Below are 21,982 nucleotides of genomic sequence, written 5' to 3' on the forward strand. Positions count from 1 at the left end.
CCTCGTTTAAGATAGCCAGTATACTCTGCACACTCCCGCGTTTGCCATAGATGTCTTTTTCTGGCTCTATGTTCTTTTTGAGGCATGTTTTGGTAGGTGCAAATTGAGACTATCCCTTATTTCTATCTCTGATTGTTAAGTTCATCTTTACATGGAACATGTTGTCTAAGCAAATGAACGATTTAAAATACCTTCAACTACGACCTCTATTGTCATCTGTCCTATTTTTCCTCCGAGTATGTTGCAGTCATCTAGTTGGTTCTACTTGGATTTTTGTGAACCTGTGTTTATGTAGAAATCTAATGTTTTCCATCACAAAAGATGAGCAGTTTAACCAAAAGGTGCACTGACAAAATAGATGTGAGATATTTTTTCCATGAATTTCGATCACTGAAAACAACGGTCTGAGTGGGTCAATTTGGGATGAGTTCCTGCTGGATTTTGTAACACTTGATTTTGAATCAGGTCTGCAAGCTAGTCCCACTTCAACTACCATTCGCATTCACCAAATCAATTCTACGTTTCCATAATTGTGAATCACATCTATAGTCTAATTAGCATATTCTGCAACCATGGGCGTGGGCGTGTATGCATATGAGAAAGAGAGAGAGAGAGAGCTCAAAAACCTTATGATAAAGCCAGAAAAAAAAAGCTGATATAAAAGTAATGACCTGCTCTTAGGCAACAGGCACTATTAGCAGGTCTTGTTTGCACAGGTTATCAACAAACTGGGTTTCGAAGGTGCCTAAATGTGAGGTTTATTCGCACTCCCAATGCATTGGCGCGCTTAGGTACTGAAAGAAACCAATCACGTTGTGTATCCCCCTCATCACCAACAAAGATCCATGCTTTAGCATGAAGGAATGCTGGTCTTTTGACCCTCCTGTTGGCAATTCTACAAGAAATTGTTTAAGAGACAAGCACGCAAGTGTTGGAAAGAAACACAGACTGAACAATCTGGTAAACTACAGCCCATCAAAACTCAATTGACTGAGCTATGGACTTGGATGATAGTCTGGGGTCCAAGCAGTGAGCCACCCACCATGCACCAACTGCACCATCATTCTAGTTCTTGAAGATCGCACTGAAGGTATGATACTATCATGGATCTGACATAAAAAGTAACCATTTCAAATACAGTTTCTAATTCCTGTCTAAGTTGTCTAGTTGCTAGGCAGCTTAGTCAGGTTAACGCATTTAATACTATGGCCAATTCAGACTCAACTGACCCCATTCCAAAGTCAGCCAGTTGGATGATGAGCGAGAAAATGCTCAAATCCTCTTATCCTATGGGGGTGTTTTGACTGTATCCATTTATCTAGATAAACAGGACATTATGCACCAAAATACAGCATATCAATTTAATCCTGTTTATCTTGATAAGTGGGTGCATCCAAACATCGCCTAAGAGAGTTTTAAATTAGATCTTGCATGCAGTATATCTTTCCATCTTTGGATGATCTGTTTGGCCTCTTCTTCAGCAGGAATTCCCGTTCACGGCCAAATGAAACATAAGCGATCTCTGGAGTCGGACCATACAACTTTTCATCGGCTGCGTGCCAGGCCACATAGTCAGACCCAGTGTTGCATCTGTTCAGTAGCAGGCTATTAAATCTACTCCCAGGAAGAGCTTCATGGACCTGTTGATGCATGCAATTCAAACAAACAGTAGAAGTAAATGTTCAAGAAGAAGAGGAATGAGCTTGCTCAATGAACCAATAAATAATAGCAAGCAAATGCCTTTACCATAAGAACGGGATATTAGCATCAATTCCAAAAGTAGAACTGGGCAACTAAGGGAAAGAACAAACGAAGGACCTAGAGATTAAGATTAATATTAGAAGATTGTGGCAAACGGTGACAATGTGTAGGTATGCACTCGCATAACCAGTCTATGTACTCTTCCTCCACTTTTGTACCGAAACATGCACACTTTTGTACCTAAACATGCAGTAGAGATAAAGGAAAATAGTAATGCCAAATATATTCAACAAAAAACTGAGATGCAAGGAAAAAAAAAAGAAACAGCTGTACAGATAAAGAAGAGGAATACTTGATGGCGGTTGAAATATAAATTTGTTATTCTTAGTGCATTTCCCATATTGCTGAAATCTCTTTGAAGATCCATAAAGTTCCTTTCCTGGTATTAGATAGGGGTGTCAATGGGTCGGGTCTAGTTCAGACTCAGGTGGAACCAGACTTGGATCAGATTTTCAGGTATGGTATCAGGTCCAAACCCAGGTCTAATCGGGTCTACTATAAGAGAAACCATAACCAGATCCAATAAGAACTACATGAACCAGACCCGAACCATACCCGATAAAATAATATTTTTATAATTTTTACATTGAAAATTTATGGGTCTTAATCGGAACTCTGGTGGGGCCCGGGTCTGGTATAAAATTTCACAAACTATACCCGGGTCCATGTATTAATCCGGACCTTTGAGTCCGGACCCGGGTCTTCATATTTGTCACCATACACGGACCCTATAGGATTTGGTCCGGGTCGGGTCTGGGTAAACCTGACCCGTTGACACCCATTAGATATGATTCACATGGTTTAGCCATGTTGCTATATTTAGCAAGTCTCCAAAGAGTCACAGAAACAGGGAAACTCAATTGTCCTAAGGTAACCAACAATCATAATCAATATTTTAGTTAAAAAGCTTCCAAGTAAATTTCAGCATGTCAACTTTTCATGCAACAAATGGATAACTCATCCAACACATGTAAACTGAATAGTACTAGTACATGGATGATTGGTTTCTCTGATTACTGCCAGTGTCCTATGCTAGAAAGCTATGTCACATGGATACTCCATTTTGACTCCCGTTCTGTATCCCCTTGTAAATTAATTACATTGGAAACTTCATAAAAATGGCCATATTCCCGTATCTTCAGCAGTATCCATGTGACATAGCTAGAAAGTGTTGCTGGAGTCGGCTAAAAAAGAATGAGAGAACTAAATTTCCCTAGATATTCTTTGAGGAACAGTTAACACTGTCAATCCTTCTGTGGAAATAACGCCACATGACCTCATCAGCAAAGCAGCGTCATTGCTTTTGAAGCAGAAATGATAATAAGCTCGTCCACGCTAGTTGAGGAACAATTCTATCTGCAATTATGATATGCCCCCAACATGATCAAACAGGCAATGTTGAGTATGCTTGGTGATACAAAGATCATTTTTATAAATTCTGGGGTGCTAAGCAAACCACAATAATTCAATCAGAGATTCAGCTTCGCAGACTCTTAGGCCAATGAAGGTGAATGGTCAGTTCGGCCACAAAGCAGTTTGCCTTCAGCCGTTTGCATAATTCTTTTCTTGTGTCTTCTGGTTCTTCTTGTTGCTTTCTTTCCTTCCACACTCCACAAGTATGTGCTACTGTGTACTTGCTGTCACAGTTAAGTCTCCATGTTTCAAAAAGTAAGTATATAAAATGCATATATGCAGTGTTACAATAAAGCAAAGAAATTTGAGAACTGAGAAAGTAGTAACACCAAAAGCAACTACTGGAGCCATGAAGAATGCAACAAAAGTAGCAAACACTGGGGGTTGTTTGAATGGTGGAAGAAATATTCCTATGAATTATTTCTTCTGCTTTTTGGTGTGGGCATGGAGGAAATAATTTTGGGTTATTTTGTTGAGAGATATCAGTTCATATCACGGTTTCACGCTTATTCTTATTTACACTTATTCCTATCCTTCCATTTTTGGTTGTTTTTTTCCTAATGGGTTTGCTTTGCCATCGTCTATCCTGTAGAGATAGACTTGCTGATTTCATCATCTATCTTGTAGAGATAGACTTGCTGCTTTTAGTCTTGAGGCCTGGGTATAAATGTATGGAGCATGCTTGGTGTTAATGAGAAAAATAAGTGCAGTCTTTTCTTCGTGGATGTAGGTCTAAATGACCAAACCACGTTAATTCTTGATTCTTTTTTGTTATTTTCGCAACATGGTATCAAAGACCTCATCGCTGCATACTAAGCTACTGCTTGTTTTTCGCGTTTTGGGCTCCAGCCATGGCGTCTGACAACTCCAGCTGCGCTGACCGTATTCTCATTCAAGAACAGGTAGCCCCTAATACCAAGATTACATCCATTCTATTAAATGGCAGAAATTATCTATCATGGGCAAAATCCATTTCTCTTTATTTAAGTGGTCGATCAAAACTAGAATATGTTACGGGTGAAATTCAAAGACCCAGTATTGCCGATCCCAAATATCGTGAATGGAGAACAGCCAATGATCTCGTTATGTCGTGGCTTCTCAACTCCATGGAACCCAAGATCGCTGAAAGTTTTCTCTTTCTTAATACTGCGCAGGAAATATGGAATACAACTACGGAGATATACAGTAAACAAAACAACATTGCTCGTATGTATCAATTATCGTGTGAAATTCATAAGCTCAATAAAAATGAAATGCCCTATTGCAAGTATTTTGGAAAACTAAAAAGTATGTGGGATGAGTATGAGACGTATACTGCCACATATGGTGATATCGTATCTTTGAAAAAATTAAGGGAACAGGAAAAAGTCTTCCAACTACTTGTGGGGTTGGGTCCCGACTTTGAACATTTGAGAAGCCAAATCCTTATGGCTTCCGAGCTCCCATCTGTCACCAGTGTTAGTGTTATGATAATGAGAGAAGAGTCTCGGCGCAGAGCTATGAACCCCTTCTTCACACATTCGGCGTCTATTCAAGAAGAATCCCAAAACAAAGCAGTCTTTGTTGCTACTCAATCCAAGAAAGAAGAGCAAACAAATTACAGATATAAAGGCAGAAGACTTACATGCTCGCACTGCAAAAAGGACGGCCACATAAAAGAAAGGTGTTGGGTTCTTCGTGGAAAGCCTAACGGACAGAAATCAGATCGACTCTATGAAGGCCCTACTGCCCAGATTGCTCACAACAACCAAGGAGAAAGTTTGATTTTGTTGCAAACCCTAACCGAACTCCTTCAGAATCTCTGCAAAACCAGTGAAAAAAAATCTGCTATGATAGCATCAGCGTCTACAGCTCAATTGACAGGTAATAATTCTAATTATAGCTCTAATATTTGGATAGTTGATTCTGGTGCATCTGAACATATGAGTATTGAGAATGAAGTGTACGGGTTTGGTTCTAGACCCAAATTACCCAAATCCAAATTGTTTTCCTTGTATTATATTTACAGGTTCATGTTATCAGATCTGGGCCAACAGACCCGATCCAGTTTGTATCACATATAATACTGAATATAGGGCACGATTCATCATAAGTGAATCGTGCCGGTCATTGCCGCCTCTCTCTCTCTTGCAAATCCCTTTCTCCTCTGCAGTGGGTGAAGACTGGTCGAAGGTGTGTTATCTCTCACATGGTATCAGAGCGGGTTGAGAAGTTCTAGATCGAGATTCTCTTCTTCCTTTCTTTGATTCTAAATCTGATCTCGTCAGATTAGATTTCATCCTTCTACTGTTCTGAAAAATTGATTTCATCGTATCAGGCTGAAACTTCCCTCTTTCTTAAATCCTTAGACATCTTCCTTTCCTTTTCAAGTTTTCAGTCTCTCAATATTGAATCTATTCACGCCTAACAGCCTGGTCACGTGTTTCCTTGCAAAAAAAAAAACTTAAAACTCGGTTATTCTTTTCTTCTCTAGCGCTGGATCGGATCGTTCCCGATCTAGTGCTTTCGTTCCAAGCCAGATTAAATTAAATCTGGATTGATTTTTCTTTCTTCAGCAGAGTTAAATCGATTGGGTTTCCATTTATTCTTTCTTCAACAGAGTTAAATCGATTGGGTTTCCATTTAAATCTAAATCTCTCTTGTCTTTTATCGAATTTGATCGTATCAGTCAAACCTTGTTCTAATTATTCTTCCTTGTTCATAACGTTGAATCAGGTCTGAATAAGATTTCAATGCCCCATAGTGAAATCTGACTTGATCTAGTTCTCTGCTTTAACGTGAAATTTCCTCTCTCATCTTTACGTTTGTTACTCCTAAAACCTAATCAAAGTTTCAATTCAACAAAAATTTCAAATCATTATCTTGTCTTGTTCTATCGATTACTTCTGACTATTTGCAGCAATTTAATTTTTCGCAGAAAAAAAAAAGGGAAAAATAAATTTACATTGCTGAAAAATCTAACTGTTGGTCATAGCGTTCCCTTGTTATCTTTCACATGGATTCTCCTTCCCTTCCTTCTAGTTTCCTTGGACAGCTCATATATGAGAAATTAAACAACTCAAACTACTTGACCTGCAAGCGACAAATTTTGCCTTTTATTAAGAGTTTGGATCTCTCTGGATATCTTGATGGAACAATTCATGCACCACCAGAATTTGTCCTGCAGGAAGAACGAGATAATAAATGGGATGTTTCCAATAAACTGGTTTGTAATTCAGAGTTTGCAACATGGAGAAGAAAAGATCAAGCGGTTGTGGCTTACATTACCTCTACGCTTTCCCAAGAGGTACTAGTGGTCATTCCAGATGAATGTTCAGCTAGAGAGTTGTGGCAAATATTGGCTCAGACTTATTCACAGATTTTAGAAGCTAGGATTTTGCATTTAAAGAGAGAATTTCAGCTCTTGAAGAAAGAGAGCTTATCAGTTACAGAGTACATGAACAAAGTCAAGAGTATTACAGATCAACTAGCCATGGTGGGTTGTGTAATTCCTGACAAAGAAAAGGTTCAACAGGCACTGAATGGTTTGGGATCTGACTACCACATGTTAATCACCTCTCTTCTATGCTTTCCTTTATTGCCTAGTTTTGAAGATCTACGGGTTAAGCTGCTGCAATATGAGGTTACCATTAGAGGTGAGGAGATGGCCCTGAATTCCAACAATCATGAGGTACTTGTCACAGGGATAGCATCAGGGCGAGGACATGCGAGTTTTCGAGGCGGACGTGGATACAGAAGAGGTAACCAAGAAGGTCGTGGGTTACTTCCCACACCCAACATGTCACCTAACTCGTATCCAGGGAACCAATACTCTACAAATATACCGACATGTTTTTAGTGTAATAAAAAGGGGCATATTAAAGCAAATTGCTGGCATAATCTGCAAAACAAAGGCAAATTTAATGGTGTCGGGCCTTCTACTAGATGACAAGTAGGAGACGGTCCTAAAGGTGATGAAAAGGAAAATGTGAAGAATCTCCTAATTTCTACTCTTTCAGAGTTAAGCTTCAAACAAACTGAGCAGGGGACTTGGTACATTGACTCTGAAGCTGTTGCACACGTGACAGGTGATGTTGGTAAGATTTCGAAACCCATACCTTATCGTGGTAAATTTAGTATTAAAACTGGAGATGGTGCTCTTCATCCTATCTCCCATGTTGAAAATATTTATCTTCCACTTCTCAATTCCTCATTATCTTTGTCTGATGTTTACCATTCTCCTAGCATTGTTAAAAACATTGTTTCTGTTTCTAAACTTATCGATGATACTAATTCTTCTGTCGAATTTACTCATTCTTCTGTATGTGTCAAGGATCTTCTCATGAAAAAGACACTCGTTGAAGGAGAACGACAAGGAAACATGTATGTCTTCAAGGAGTCTCTTCCAGTTCGTGATGCAGCAATAAATTCACAGCCAGCTCATTCAATGTCATTCAAAAATTGTTTGAGTCTATCTCAATGTAATAAGCCAGAAATTTGGCATCGTCGTCTTGGTCATTGTAATCATTCATTTATTGAGAAGCTTGTGTCCAAAGGACTTGTTCCGCAGTCTAGTTTGAATGTCCTTAGTCTAGTTTGAATGTTGACGTTGATCTTCATCTTTGTTCCAGTTGTCAATTATGTAAGAGTCATGTTCTTCTATTTTACTCAATAAATCAAAGAGCTTATCTGCCTTTTGAAATTGTTTATTCTGATGTCTGGGGACCTGCCCTGCAGCTTTCTTTATCAAGCAGTCGCTATTATGTTACCTTCATTGATAGTTATTCCAGATACACTTGGATTTATTTTATGAAACATAAATCTGAAGTTTTCAAGCTTTTCTGCTCGTTTTGTGCTTTAGTTGGTAATCAATTTTCAACTAAAATTCAATATTTTCATTGTGATGGTGGAGGAGGGTACTCATCGAAGGAATTTACTGAATTTCTCCAAGATAATGGAATAAGTCGTCGAATATCTTGTCCACACACACCACAACAAAATGGTGTGGCGGAAAGAAAACACCAGCACATTGTAGAAAGTGCGCTGAGTATGTTACATGTCACTCATATTCCTTTAAATTTATGGACGGAAGCCTTTCATTCAACTGTCTATGTCATAAATCGACTGCCAATGAAATTGCTAACAGACCAATCCCCTTATTTTACACTCTTTGGGGTCCATTCTAACTATAATGAGTTGCGTATGTTTGGCTGCATATGTTATGTCCACATTGACAGTTCTCAACGTAATAAGTTTCAGAACAAGGCATGGAAGTGCAGGTTTATTGGATATGTCGATCAGTATAGAGGATATCGATGCTATGACCCCACTACTAGTTGCATCAGAGTTTCACGGAATGTCGTATTTGACGAGACTCATACTGATGATTCAGGAAGTGCAGAGGGACACAGTAAGGATGCTGAAAGTTATCAGCCATGTCTTGTTGCTGAGGTGCTTGATCAAATGGCGATGCATGACGTACCCTTGTATCACACACTATCTGCAGTACGAATATCCAAAAAAGGAAAAGTCGACAAACACACAAGATAGTACTATGCCGGTCGTTTCAGATGTCAAAAAGTTTCAAGGGATTACCTATGTGCGATGAAACAACGACAATGTTCAATGACCTATTGTGCAATCCAGGAGGCCTGAAAGGATTCGCCATCCTATTGAAAGATGGGTAAGTTATGACAACTTCTCTACAGACTTACAGTTCATCTCTCAGATTGAAAAGCATGATAAACCTATCAGTTTCTCACAAGCATCCATGTCAATCAAATGGGTTGAGGCCATGAATGAGGAAATGAAAGCTTTACATGAGTGTGGGACTTGGGAGATTGTTCACAGACCATCCAACAAGAATGTTGTAGGATCTAAATGGGTCTATAAAATCAAGTATAAACCTGATGGATCCATTGAACGCTATAAAGCGAGACTAGTAGCGAAAGGGTTCACTCAAGAATATGGGCAAGATTATGACGAAACCTTTAGTCATGTGATCAAGATGAGAACTATTTGATTAGTTTTGTCCTTATCAGTTTAGTATGGATGGACTCTAAGCCAACTTGATGTCAAACATGCTTTTTTGCATGGCAGTCTCAAAGAAGAGGTGTATATGGAGCAACCCTCTGGTTATACAGAACATAGCCCCAACACACATGTTTGCAAGCTACGAAGAGCCATCTATGGGCTAAAACAGGCCTCTCATTCATGGTTTGATAGTTTCTCTGTTGAAGTTCAGAGACATGGATTTGTTCGATCTCATCTTGATCATTCGCTTTTTATTTTTCGAGATCGTCAAGTACGCACCTTGATTCTAATATATGTGGACGATATTATTATTACTGAGAACTCTGATGAACACATAGAAGCTACTAAGATTTTACTGAGTCGCCAGTTTAAAATGAAAGATTTGGGGGTTTTGCGTTATTTCTTGGGGGTTGAGGTGGATCGACAGGATGAAGCTCTTTCACTAACCCAACACAAATATACTTTAGACTTAGTGGACAAGGCAGGCATGAAAGATTGTAAACCACTATCCACTCCTAGTGTCCTCAACCATAAACCCGGTTCCCAGGATGGAGAAGCATATAAAGATTCCAAGCAATATCGGAGTCTTGTGGGCATGCTTCAATATCTCACCTTCACTAGACCAGACATTGTATATGCAGTGAATCAAGTCTCACAATTCATGCATGACCCACGAACAGAGCATATAAATGTTGTGAAGAGAATTCTTCGATACTTAAAAGGAACCCTTGGAGATGGTCTAGTTTATCATCAGTCCAAGTCCAAAGGGGAACAACATCGCCTGGATGTATTCACAAATGCAGATTGCGCTGGAGATCTAGATGACAGGGGGTCGGTTTTTGGATATTGTGTCTTTCTTGATGAGAATTTGATAGCGTAGAGTAGCAAGAAACAACGTGTAGTTGCATGATCTAGTACTGAAGCTGAGTATCGATCTATGACGGCTGTTACGGCAGAGGCCACATGGCTGAGACATCTTTTGACTGAAGTCGGAGAATCCATTCTACCCACCACTCTCTTGTGTGATAATCAAAGTGCTATACAGATTGCTTTTAATCCTATTCACCATGGTCGCACAAAGCATATAGAAATTGATCAACACTTCATTCGAAAAAAGATAGAAGATAGAAAAATTGATCCTGCTTATGTTCCTACGGCTGATCAAGTGGCCGATTTGTTCACTATGGGCCTTACCAGCATGTGTTTTTGGTTCTTGAAGAACAAGTTGTCCATGGTGCAAAACCATGCACAACTTGAGGGAGCATATTGAGAAGGAAGTGTACGGGTCTGGTTCTAGACCCAAAATACCCAAATTGTTTTCCTTGTATTATATTTACAGGTTGATGTTATCGAATCTGGGCCAACAGACCCGATCCAGTTTGTATCACGTATAATACTGAATATAGGGCACGATTCATCATAAGTGAATTGTGTCAGTCATTGTCGCCTCTCTCGCTTGCAAATCCCTTTCTCCTCTACAGTGGATGAAGATTGGTCGAAGGTGCATTATCTCTCACAATGAGTTGTTCCTCTCACTTTTTTCTTAATATTAGAAAAGAAAACAAGAAGGACCGAGTAACTATAGCTAACGGATCTACCATGGAAATTAGTGGGATTGGCGACATTCAATTTTTTAATGAACAAACAGACAAAGTCCTTATAGTTCCAAGTCTTACGTCCAATTTATTATCAGTATCAAGGATCACTAAGTCAAAAAATTGGAATGTCATTTTCTCTCATGACGAAGTTATTTTTTAGGACCATGTGACGAAGAAGAGGATTGGTGATAGAAAACTTACTCAAGGGTTCTATATGATTGAAAAAAATGTTTTTCAAGCTCTTCTTATAGGTGAAGATAGCAATTTATGGCATCAACGGTTGGGACATCCTTCAAAACAAGCATTAAGAACTCTTCTTCCAAAGCTTCAGTTTGATTGTCAACAATGTGAGGTGTGTCGGTATGCTAAAATGTGTCGCCTTCCCTTTTTCAATTCTAAAAGTACTACAAATAATCTTTTTGAGCTCGTTCACACGAATCTGTGGGGACCTGCCCCCATTGAGTCTCATACTGGCCTTAAATATTATCTGTCATTCATAGATGATTTTTCTAAAGTTACATGGCTTTATCTTCTTAAATCCAAGGATGAAGTGTTTGGAAAATTCAAAACCTTCTTTCACATGGTTGAAACCCAGTATGAAGTTAAAATAAAATGCTTAAGATCCGACAATGGATCTGAATATAAGAATATCCGCTTTGATGAATTCGAAAAGGAAAAAGGAATCGACCATCAATTCACTTGCGTTGGGACTCCTCAACGGAATGGAGTGGCCGAAAGTAAAAACTGACATCTTTTAGAAGTTACTCGGACATTGCTTTTTCAAATGAGAGTTCCTAAAAGCTTTTGGAGTGACGTTGTGATGAATGCATGTTATATTATAAATCGTCTTCCTGGCCAAAGACTTGAAAACCGATCTCCGGTGAAAATTTTGAAAGGAAGGAAATTAAATATTAGCCATATGCGAACTTTCGGTTGTGTCGTCTATATTGCTAACAGAAAACCAGGCCAAGATAAGCTTAGCAAACGGGCTACTAAATGTCTCTTTTTAGGTTATTCCACATCTCAAAAGGGACATTGATGCTACAATATGGAAGAAAAATGCATATATATATATATATATATATATATATATATATATCCCGAGATGCCAGCTTTGAAGAAAACATCCCTTGTTTTTTGCAAGATGGGAGCATCCCTCAGGGGGAGTTAGTCCTTCCCAATATTGACAGTTATGATGACTTTCTCATAGTCAAAGAAGTGGAACATCAGCATTCTCAAGATACCGAAATTGCCACTATCACCGTGAATCCTCAACCGGTTAGACGGTCTCAACGGGATGTCAAGCCTCCAAGCCATTTGCATGACTACATTACTTATTTTGTAGTTGCTCATCCTATTGAAAAACATTTGAAATATAATGGTCTGTCTGATCATTATATAGCGTTCCTTAATAGAATATCATCTACCAAAGTGCCAAACAATTATGAAGAGGCTAAAGTCGGTCCTGTATGGAAACAAGCTATGAAAGAAGAACTTGATGCCCTACAACAAAATAAAACCTGGGAAGTCGTTGATCTGCCTCTTGAAAAAAAGGTTGGGTGTCGATGGATCTTTAAAATAAAATATAACAGTGATGGCACCATTAAAAGGCATAAGGCACGACTTGTGGTCAAAAGCTACACTCAAACTCAAAGAATTGATTACGAAGAAACCTTTGCTCTTGTTGCAAAGATGAACACAGTCAGAGTCATCCTGTCTATAGCGTGCAACTACAATTGGGGCCTATATCAGCTTGACGTCAAAAATGCATTTCTTCAGGGAGATCTAAAGGAAGAAGTCTATATGAAGCTACCCCTTGGTCATCCTGAAGAAAGAAATCCTAAACGGGTGTGTTACCTTCATAAAACCATCTATGGATTAAAACAGTTGTCCAGGGCCTGACATCATCAATTAAGTAGCGTGCTTCAACATCACGGATTCGCTAGAAGCAATGCTGATAATTCTCTTTTTATTAAGAAAATGAATCGTGGTATCACTCTTGTTTTGGTCTATGTAGATGACATCATTTTAACAGGATCTGACGAGAAGCTCATCAGAGAAGCTAAAACTCTCCTTCAGCAATCTTTCGACATCAAGGATTTGGGGCGTTTACGTTATTTCTTGGGAATAGAACTTACTCACTCAAAAAAGGGGATTGTTCTATGTCAAAGAAAATATACCCTCGACCTCCTTCAAGAAACAGGAAAACTTGGAAGCAACCCAGCTGACACACGCGTTGAAGTTGGCCTCAAGATCGATGAGTCGTTAGAAGAGGAAATTGTGGATAGAGAGGGATACTAGAGTCTGGTAGGAAGACTCATTTACTTGACTATCACCAGACTTGATATCACTTACGCAGTCAGTCTGGCCAGTCAATATATGCATGCTCTAAAAAAGATTCATTAGCAACTCACGGAACAAATTTTAAGATACCTAAAAAAGGCTACAGGATTAGGTTTATTGTATAAACGAAACAATAATTCTGACATTGAAGGTTTTACTGATGCTGATTGGGCAGGAAGTCAAGACAAAAGATCTACTTCCGGCTATTGTGTATTTATTGGAGGAAACCTTGTATCATGGAAAAGCAAAAAGCAAGGAGTTGTGGCTAGATCAAGTGTTGAATCCGAGTACCGTGCTATGGCTACGACGGCCAGTGAACTCACTTGGATGAAGATCTTATTGACTGAAATAGGGTTTTTTGGCAAAACTCCTATTCCCTTGCATTGCGACAACCAGGCAACTATTCACATAGCCGCAAATCCAGTTTTCCATGAAAGAACTAAGTATATTGAAATTGACTGTCACTATGTAAGAGAAAAAGTTAAAAGAGGTGAAATAGTGACGCCTTATACAAAGAGCAGTGATTAGTTGGCAGATGGGCTTACTAAAGCATTCGCTCAGAATCAGCATGAGAACCTGCTTGACAAGTGGGGTTGCATAAACATCTACAACCCACTTGAGAGGGAGTGTTGAGAGATATCTGTTGATATCACGGTTTCACGCTTATTCCTATTTACGCTTATTCCTATCCTTCCGTTTTTGGTTGTTTTTTTTCTAATGGGTTTGCTTTGCCATCGTCTATCCTGTAGAGATAGACTTGCTAGTTTCATCGTCTATCTTGTAGAGATAGACTTGCTGCTTTTAGTCTTGAGGCCCGGGTATAAATGTATGGAGCATGCTTGGTGTTTAAATGAGAAAAATAAGTGCAAAGTCTTTCTTCGTGGATGTAGGACTAAATGACCGAACCATGTTAATTCTTGATTCTTTTTTGTTATTTTCTCAACATATTTCCTCCCATTTTGCACTTGTTTTATACCATTATCCTTAAAAAAGTGAGGATAAATACTCGGACCCCAAGGGGTCTGACTATTTATCTCATATAAATTGATGAAGAGATAAATGGTTGCTAACCATTTATCCCTTCTTTCAAATGCACCCTAGAGTAGGACATAGTTTTGAAGACACGTTATTAAGGCCAGGGTGATACAATTCTAACTATCAGGAATGGAAACACTGAAAAATTAATGATCTTTGCCACCACAAAACTTTCAATCTTTCTTAACATTTTCAAGAAGCATCCAGATGCCATCTCCACCTACATCACATACATATGGCTGCGGATATGGGGATACATCCATTTTTATGAAGTTTTCAATATGACTAATATATAAGGGGCATGATACGGGGAGCAAACTGGAGTATCCATGTGACATAGATTCCCCATCCACAGAAACAGCAAGTTCAGTCATTCCAGATCAACAATTCCATTCTCATCTTTATCAGTCAAGATCTTTCATCAACAATGCAATAGAAAAAGAACTTATATCCACACAATTATGTATTGGTTACAGGTTGCTTACCACCTGTAGTATGTCCTTCAATGGGGGAAATTCATCCCATGAATGCACAACAGGTCGGTAGCCGCTGTACTTTAGTTCTGGCAATCCTTCATTGGCAACATAGCATGTATCTCTGGGCTGCATTGAAGCAGTAGTGTGACAGTTAAGTGCCAAGTTTCACAGTGATAAATTAAAAATTTTGCAGCCATAAAGATGAAAGCAAAATTATCATTCTTTAGTTTTAATAGCGATTATCTACATATTCTACATATGACTACACTGTCGTTGCATTCAAGCTTAAATAAATCTCGACAACGAGATCAATCAATATGGAATGTAGTTGCACGTAGTGATAAAAACATCATTGAAATTGGAGAAAAGAAAAATATAATCGGGTGATTCGCCAAAATTATTGCATAAAGTTTCTATAACGATGTCAGAAATTGATGAAAAATAGTCATCATATTGAACTTCTACAACTAATCAAGCAAAAATCCGAGTACTGGAACATAAAACAAGAAAATATACATAGATCATTTAAGAATTAAGATCAATAACAAGAGTTATACTACCATTAATTGACAGATACTCTCTTTAATTCCAACTAATCGCCAATGGCCACTATCAAAGAACCCAATAACAACAACCCAACTTTTTTTTCTCCTAAAATAACAATGAAACTAAAGGAAATAAAACAAAAAAGGAATTCTAATTAATTCCCAAAATCAATACCTTATGGGTATACCCATTGAGAGTATCAGGAAGAACCTCTGGAAAAGGAAAAGGGAAAAAAAGGGCAAATCTCAACCTCAAACCCAGAGAAGATACAAAATGCTCCAAGACGATATTTTGAAGAAAACCATCTTCATAAAATAGAATAATTTCTTCGAGACGATGAAAATTGGAACAGAAAAAGTCCAAGAAAACCGGGGAAAAAGAGAAATTTCGTACCTGGGTAACAGCGCGGCCACAGACGTGAATGGTAGGTCGAATCCAGGGAATTTCCTCGTCCAGATACTTCAACCAATCCCTTGATTGTTGTGATGGGAAGAATTTCTGGAAAAAGATCGCCTCGCCCCCATTGCTGAGATCGAGAGTGGTTCTGCTCTTCTCTTTCTCTCTTCCAGGCTTCATTTTATCTCCCATGGATTCGGTTCCACAGGAAAGAGGGAACGGCCTTGTGTCGTTTTGATTCTAATTTGGAATATAAGCGGGTCGGATTTCGTTCGGATGTAACGTTATCGAATCCAACCTACTCGTGGTATCAAATCTAGGATGTCAATGAATCGGATAAAGATTTTATCCGATATCCAACCTGATTCGATTGGGTTTAGTTGCATTTGATAAGCCAAAATCATATCCAATTATAATTGGATGCGGATATGGTTTTGATAGTTTTACTCCTGAATCTGATAAATACCAGAATTTGATGGATATCCCAATCTGTTTACAAATAAAAAGGTGGATCTGTTATGAGCTACACCATCAGAATCCGAATGTTTAGCCATATCGGATTAGTCAAATATAGTATTGGTCATATCCGATCTAAATCCAAACCGTTTACATCCCTAATCAAATCTCTCATGGGAATCGAATGTAAGCGGATCGGATATGTAGTTATTGTTGAATCCAGCCTGATTGGAAAGAGAACAGCTAAGACTGAGTCGATTCATAGTGACAAACGTTTTTATCTGCAATTTCTCGTTTTTCAAAAACTTCCAAGAAATTGAAAAAAAATCATAAATCTCACATTTTTTGGCAAAATCTCGGCAATAAAAAAAATTAAAAAATTTACTTTTTATAAGAAAATATTAATAAAATTTATTTAAAAATAAAAATACACATTTTTTCGCGATAAATAGCCATTTAAAACGTAAATATCATGTTTAAATCGTGGTATTTATGTTTTTTTCATAAATCTTGTGATATTTTGAAAATTTTGCAAAAAATTGCCGTATTAAACTTTCAGGCAATTTCTGGCGATATTATCGCGAGATTTTCATAAATCTCGCGATATTTGTCACTATGAGTCGATTAGGCTAAACTTGAAATAATTAAGAAAAAATCTATTGGGGTTCTGAACTACAATACCATTGGATGGAAACTTTTAAAAGGGCAAATACAGACAGCCAAATTTTCAAGAAAATTAAAAGGTTTCATATTTCTAGTATTTTTTGGCAAAATATCAGAAAAAATATCATTATACAAGATGAAAACTATTTTTTATAAAGAAAAATTAAATTTTTTGCACTAATTTTTTTATCCGCTAGGCAATTCACTGCATTTTTTTATTTTTGAAAAAATGCTGATGATACTTGTCAATATGGGTGGTGTACGCTCTTGTTTGCATAGATTTAGTTGCCGGTAAAAATGTGTTTACCACCACGGTTCTCCCATGCATAGTGACAAACGTTTTAAACGGCAATTTCTCTATTTTCAAAAACTCGAGAGAAATTGAAAATTTTTCATAAATCTTGCATTTTTTGGCAAAATCTCAGCAATAAAAAAATAAATAAAAAATAAAAAAATGTATTTCATAAGAAAATATTAAAAAAACTATTTAAAAATTAAAAACATATTTTTTTTGCGATAAATAGTCGTTTAAAACGTAAATATTGTGTTTAAATCACGTTATTTGTGTTTTTTCATAAATCTCGTGAGATTTTGAAAATCTCCTGAGAAATTGCCGTTTTAAGCTTTCGGGCAATTTCTCGCGATATTATCGCAGGGAATTTCTCGTGATATTATTGCGAGATTTTCATGAATCTCGCGATATTTGTCACTATGCTCCCATGTGGTCTGTGGGTGGTTGTGAAGGTGCTGGGATGAAGGGATCCGATCTAACCCCACTGGTGCACGGGTGTGTTCATAGTTTATAGCGAGCGTCAGTACAAATGTGGTTAGCATGATTTATTTATCATCTTAATAAGTTTAATCATCTTTAATGCATCATAAAGTTCAATATTTAAAATAGAAAAAAGTTGATAATGCAATATTTATGAAAATAAGAATGGTTTAGAACGACTCAAATATTTGGAGCCAAATCAGAAACACGAAAAAGTAAATGAATCATTGTTAGGCACGATCCAAACTTTAGTTTAATTTTGCTCTTGGCAAGTAATCAAATTATAATATCGGATTGAAATTCATATTCAGAGGTAATTAAACTCTATACAGAATTTGATGTAGGGTATAATATCGAACGCTTAGTTGTCAACAACACGCGAATGCAAGAACATTCTTTAGCTTCCCTCGGAAAAAGAAATCTACTTTAGCAGTTCTCGCGGAAGCAGATTAGGTCATGCTGAACATGAGCTTTTTTGCTCATGCCAACATCCTGGCCATCGGTTTTGTATTTTGAAAAGTTAAAAAGAACAGTTATATGCTAAGTGGCATTCATCCAAAATGCAAATAGACGGCCACGATGTTGGCATGAGCAAAAAACTCATGTTCAGCATGACCTAATCTGCTTCCAGTTCTCGCAACTGCTAGCGGTCACAATCGCTGCTAAAGGTTTTTCGCAGCAGTTGCAACCAATGTGGTCAGAACCGTCTCCGGCGATTCTGATTCAGGCCTGATTCGTTTTGAATGGGCCAACTTTTAACCACAGAAAGACACGCGTCAAAAAATATTTTTAATTGTTTCTAAGATTTAATTGAAAATTACAGGTTCTGGTCTGACTCTATATCGATATTCTGCCGATACGATACGGCTGATTCAGGCCGATTTGCAGCGATACTGACCACATTGGTTGCAGCCAACCACTGCTATAAAAGGGTGTTTTTGCATGTTGTTTTCATCGTCGTTGGATCTTTCACCATGTTAAGTTCGACTAATTAATCGACCCAAATTGTTTGTTTGGGAAAATAAACAATGGTAACTTCACACAGATGACTTTCTTATAAAAGTAAGTCTTCAAACCAATTGCTACCACCCAACTGAGCATGCTTGCTTTGGTTAGAAGTTGTGATTGTTGGTCTCAAGGTTAATTCGAGTCCCACTTTTGGCCAACTCTATTCTTTTTTTGGTGCAAGTTTGCTCAAGAATTGCATTTTAATTAGGATTATATGTATATCTGGTTGCAGAGTTGAGATCGATATGAAGATTGGGTTTGGTGATCTCATCCAATGTTGTCAGTACTGGAATCGGACCTGTATTGTTTGACCAACGTTCAGGTGAATCGGCCGATACCGATTCTCAAGTGAATCTTTCTGAATCAGCCAAAAAATATTTTAAAAAATATTAAGTGTCATCTAGAACGTGAACAAGTCCATGAATCGTGAAATTGGTCGGACAGAAATCATTCGAGATCATGAACAAATCCAGCCAAAGGCTGTAAGATGGCAAGTTGCATGAACAAGCTCTTCCAGTTTTTGGCATCCAATCGATACTAATTTACTTGCATGGTCAAAACTGACCCCTGATGACGTGTTTGGATGAACCCACTTATCCAAGAAAAGTAGATATCTGCAACTTGCCAACCAGTCCTAGTTTTTTAGTAAATAAAAAAAGAGAAAATTTCAAATACCCTCCAAACATTTCAGTCCAATTCATCAGCACACCAAACATTTTGGACTTTACAAATACCCATCAAAGTTTTACCCCAATCATAAACTAATGTTGGGTTGTTCTTGGGTTAACATAACTCATGATGTGAAGTTTTAAATAAGAAAATAAAACGTATAGGGCTGCCAACGGAAGATATTTAACAAAATATATTGTCTACAATGATACTTAAACCATTGACCTCTCTTGCATAAACCAGAACTCTCACTACAAGAAAAACTCTAATTAGCGACGAAAATTTGCGACAAATTTTTTTCGTCGCAAATTTGCGACAGTTTTTTTTTGTTGCAAATTTGTGATGGATTAGCTAGAGAAAACTATCTGTCGCTCACATTCGAATTATTTGTGAAATTAGCGATGAAAATTTTTTTGTTGTGAATCCATCACTTATTAGCGACAGAACAATTTCGTCGCAACTTAGCAACGGATCAGCAGCATAAATTTTCTGTCGTGAATCCATCACTAATTAACGACGGATTCATGACAGAATTTTTTCGTCACTAATCTCTCCCGTAAAACCCTAATGCAAGGCCCTTTCTGTTTCATCCCTCACCCGTCGCCCGTCGTCTGTCGCCTGCCACCCGTCGACCTCCCCCTTCGACTCAGTCCCCCTCTCACCTCTGCTCCTCTCTCTTTCGCTCTCATCATTTTTTCGATCGGTGAGCCTCGTCCGACAACCCCCTTCCGACCTCACCCTGTCTCCCTCTTCTGACTCTGGTTTCTCTCGTCTGCCGACACCAACGCCAGCTCCTTTTAGGTAACCCCCTCCTCTCTCTCTTTCTTTTTTGGTCGACCGACGAGCCCCTTTCTTTCCCTTCGTTTCTTTTTTCGCCAGGGCGGAGCCGAGCCCCCTAACTATCTCTCGATCTTACAGGATGCGAGGGAGGGGTTCGACCCCCTTCTTATTCTTTTTTCGCCAGGGAGGGGCTGAACCAGCTCCCTGTCTTACGGGATGCGAGGGAGGGGCTCGGCCCCCTCTCTGTTCTTTTTTCGCCAGGGAGGGGCCGAGCCACCTCCCTGTCTTACGGGATGCAAGGGAGGGGCTCATCCCCCTCCCTGTTCTTTTTTTGCTAGGAGGGGTCGAGCCCCCTCCCTGTCTTCCTGTCTTACGGGATACGAGGGAGGGGCTCGTCCCCCTCCCTGTTCTTTTTTCACTAGGGAGGAGCCGAGCCCCCTCCCTGTCTTCTTGCCTTACGGGATGTGAGGGAGTAGATTATTTTGTATTGTATTGTTTTATATATTTATGCTTTGCAGATACGTAGCTATGTTAATTGCACGATGCTTAGTGTTAAGCATCGCATGCGGTTAAAAATGCAATGCAAAAAGAAATAAGAAAAAAATGCAAAGGCAAAATCAATGCAAATCGGGTAAATACCCGTGGTGAGTAAGTGATGTAAGCGCATCACAGGTTATTTAATTTCTTGGATGCAACACTTTTCTGTTTACACACTCACTTAGTTGTGGATATCTAGGGCTGCTTTGATGGAGTTAGGAGATCATGTTGAGCATGATTTTAATGTATGAAAATAGAAGTGTTTTTATTTTTTGAGTTTGGATTCCATGCTAGTCATGGTAGTAGTTGTTACGACAATGAAGTCATACATGATACTTCAAGTACAAGGTTTTGATGATGAACAAGTGAATCAACTGCATTTCAGCTAAGGCAATGAAGAAAGATGACAAGCATTGAAGAATTCGATGAAGAATCTTTGAAGACTAGTGTCCAAATGTAAAATTCATTAAAAGTCTTAGATTCTTGTAAGAGTCTTACTTAGAGTGCATATTTCGGTTGCATTTCACCTAAAAAGTCTTTAGAAAAACTTTTCTAAAAGAACCCTTCATGAAAATCTTTTTAGAAAACTCTTTATTTAATTTTTTGTGCTTATTAGTCGACCAATAGACTCACGAGTCGACTAATCCTTTCGCGCCAAATTTTCTAAACAAAATATCATTTTTGTCAAATTAGTCGACCAAAGGTTTTATCAGTCGACCGGACAGAATATCTGTTTTCTAGAAATTTAGCAGCAGACGACTAATGATTTTATCAGTCGACCGGACAGAACATGTATTTTCAGAAAAAAATTAACAGCAGTCGACTGAAAGGTTTTTCAGTCTACTGATGATATTATCAGTCAACTAATTTTTTTCTCTAGTCGACTAAGTTTCAAAACTTCAAATTTTGAAACGGCTTGATAAACACATTAGTCGACCGACGATAATTGTCAGTCTACTAATAGTTAATTATCAGTCGACTAACTATTGTTCGAGTCGACTAATTTTGTCGTTTTTCATGAAACTTTTAAAAGGCGTGTCTTTTCATTTTTCAAATATTTTGATCATTCAAAATAGACTGTTTTGACACCCTTTCATACCCTCAATGTATGGAATCTTTCAACTATAAATATGAGTGCATTCTACATTCAAAATCAATCAATTTGAATGCAATTACATTGAATTACTATTTGCTTTTCACTCATATTCAGTTTCTCACTCACTTGATATTTTTCACTTCAGTTTTTCACTCAAATTTCTTTGAGAGACAGTGAATTCTTGAGTTGAGTATTTCAACAACCTCAAAAGCTAATTGCATCTCATTTGCATTCATAAGAAGGGCTCGTAGGTTGTTTTGTAAGTTGTTACTTATTTCTTTTTTCTGTAAAATGAAGGACTCATTGGTTTAAAGGAGTTGTTTGCTTTCAGTAGGTGTGTTACTGGAAGTGGGACCAGATTTGGTCTGTATGATCTTGTAGTTACACAAGGTTGATAGTGGAAATCTCAAGCTGGTTTTGC

General features: G+C 38.1%; 1 protein-coding gene across 1 annotated transcript; it reads right to left on the reverse strand.

Annotated features, from left to right (window-relative positions):
• Positions 1 to 1,214: 1,214 nt before the first annotated feature.
• On the reverse strand, positions 1,215 to 15,775 carry LOC149849100 (DNA oxidative demethylase ALKBH2-like). Its single transcript, XM_090013335.1, has 3 exons — positions 15,578 to 15,775; positions 14,648 to 14,764; positions 1,215 to 1,640 (listed from the first exon to the last, which is right to left on the reverse strand). The coding sequence occupies exons 1-3, from the start codon at positions 15,770 to 15,772 to the stop codon at positions 1,416 to 1,418; spliced, it is 537 nt and encodes a 178-aa protein (XP_089869461.1). The 5' UTR covers positions 15,773 to 15,775; the 3' UTR covers positions 1,215 to 1,415.
• Positions 15,776 to 21,982: the final 6,207 nt, after the last annotated feature.

The sequence above is a fragment of the Nuphar pumila genome, chromosome 1 (genome assembly GCF_984573655.1).
Source record: "Nuphar pumila chromosome 1, dmNupPumi1.hap1.1, whole genome shotgun sequence".
Taxonomy (NCBI): Eukaryota; Viridiplantae; Streptophyta; class Magnoliopsida; order Nymphaeales; family Nymphaeaceae; genus Nuphar; species Nuphar pumila.

Bases quoted from the DNA above. Each gene is read 5' to 3' on its own strand.
- LOC149849100 (XM_090013335.1), bottom strand. From the start codon at position 15,772: ATGGGAGATAAAATGAAGCCTGGAAGAGAGAAAGAGAAGAGCAGAACC. The intron at 14,765-15,577 runs GTACGAAATTTC...GCTTCAATGCAG, and splicing joins GTGGCCGCGCTGTTACCCAG to CCCAGAGATACATGCTATGT. The intron at 1,641-14,647 runs GTAAGCAACCTG...ATGCATCAACAG, and splicing joins TGAAGGACATACTACAGGTG to GTCCATGAAGCTCTTCCTGG.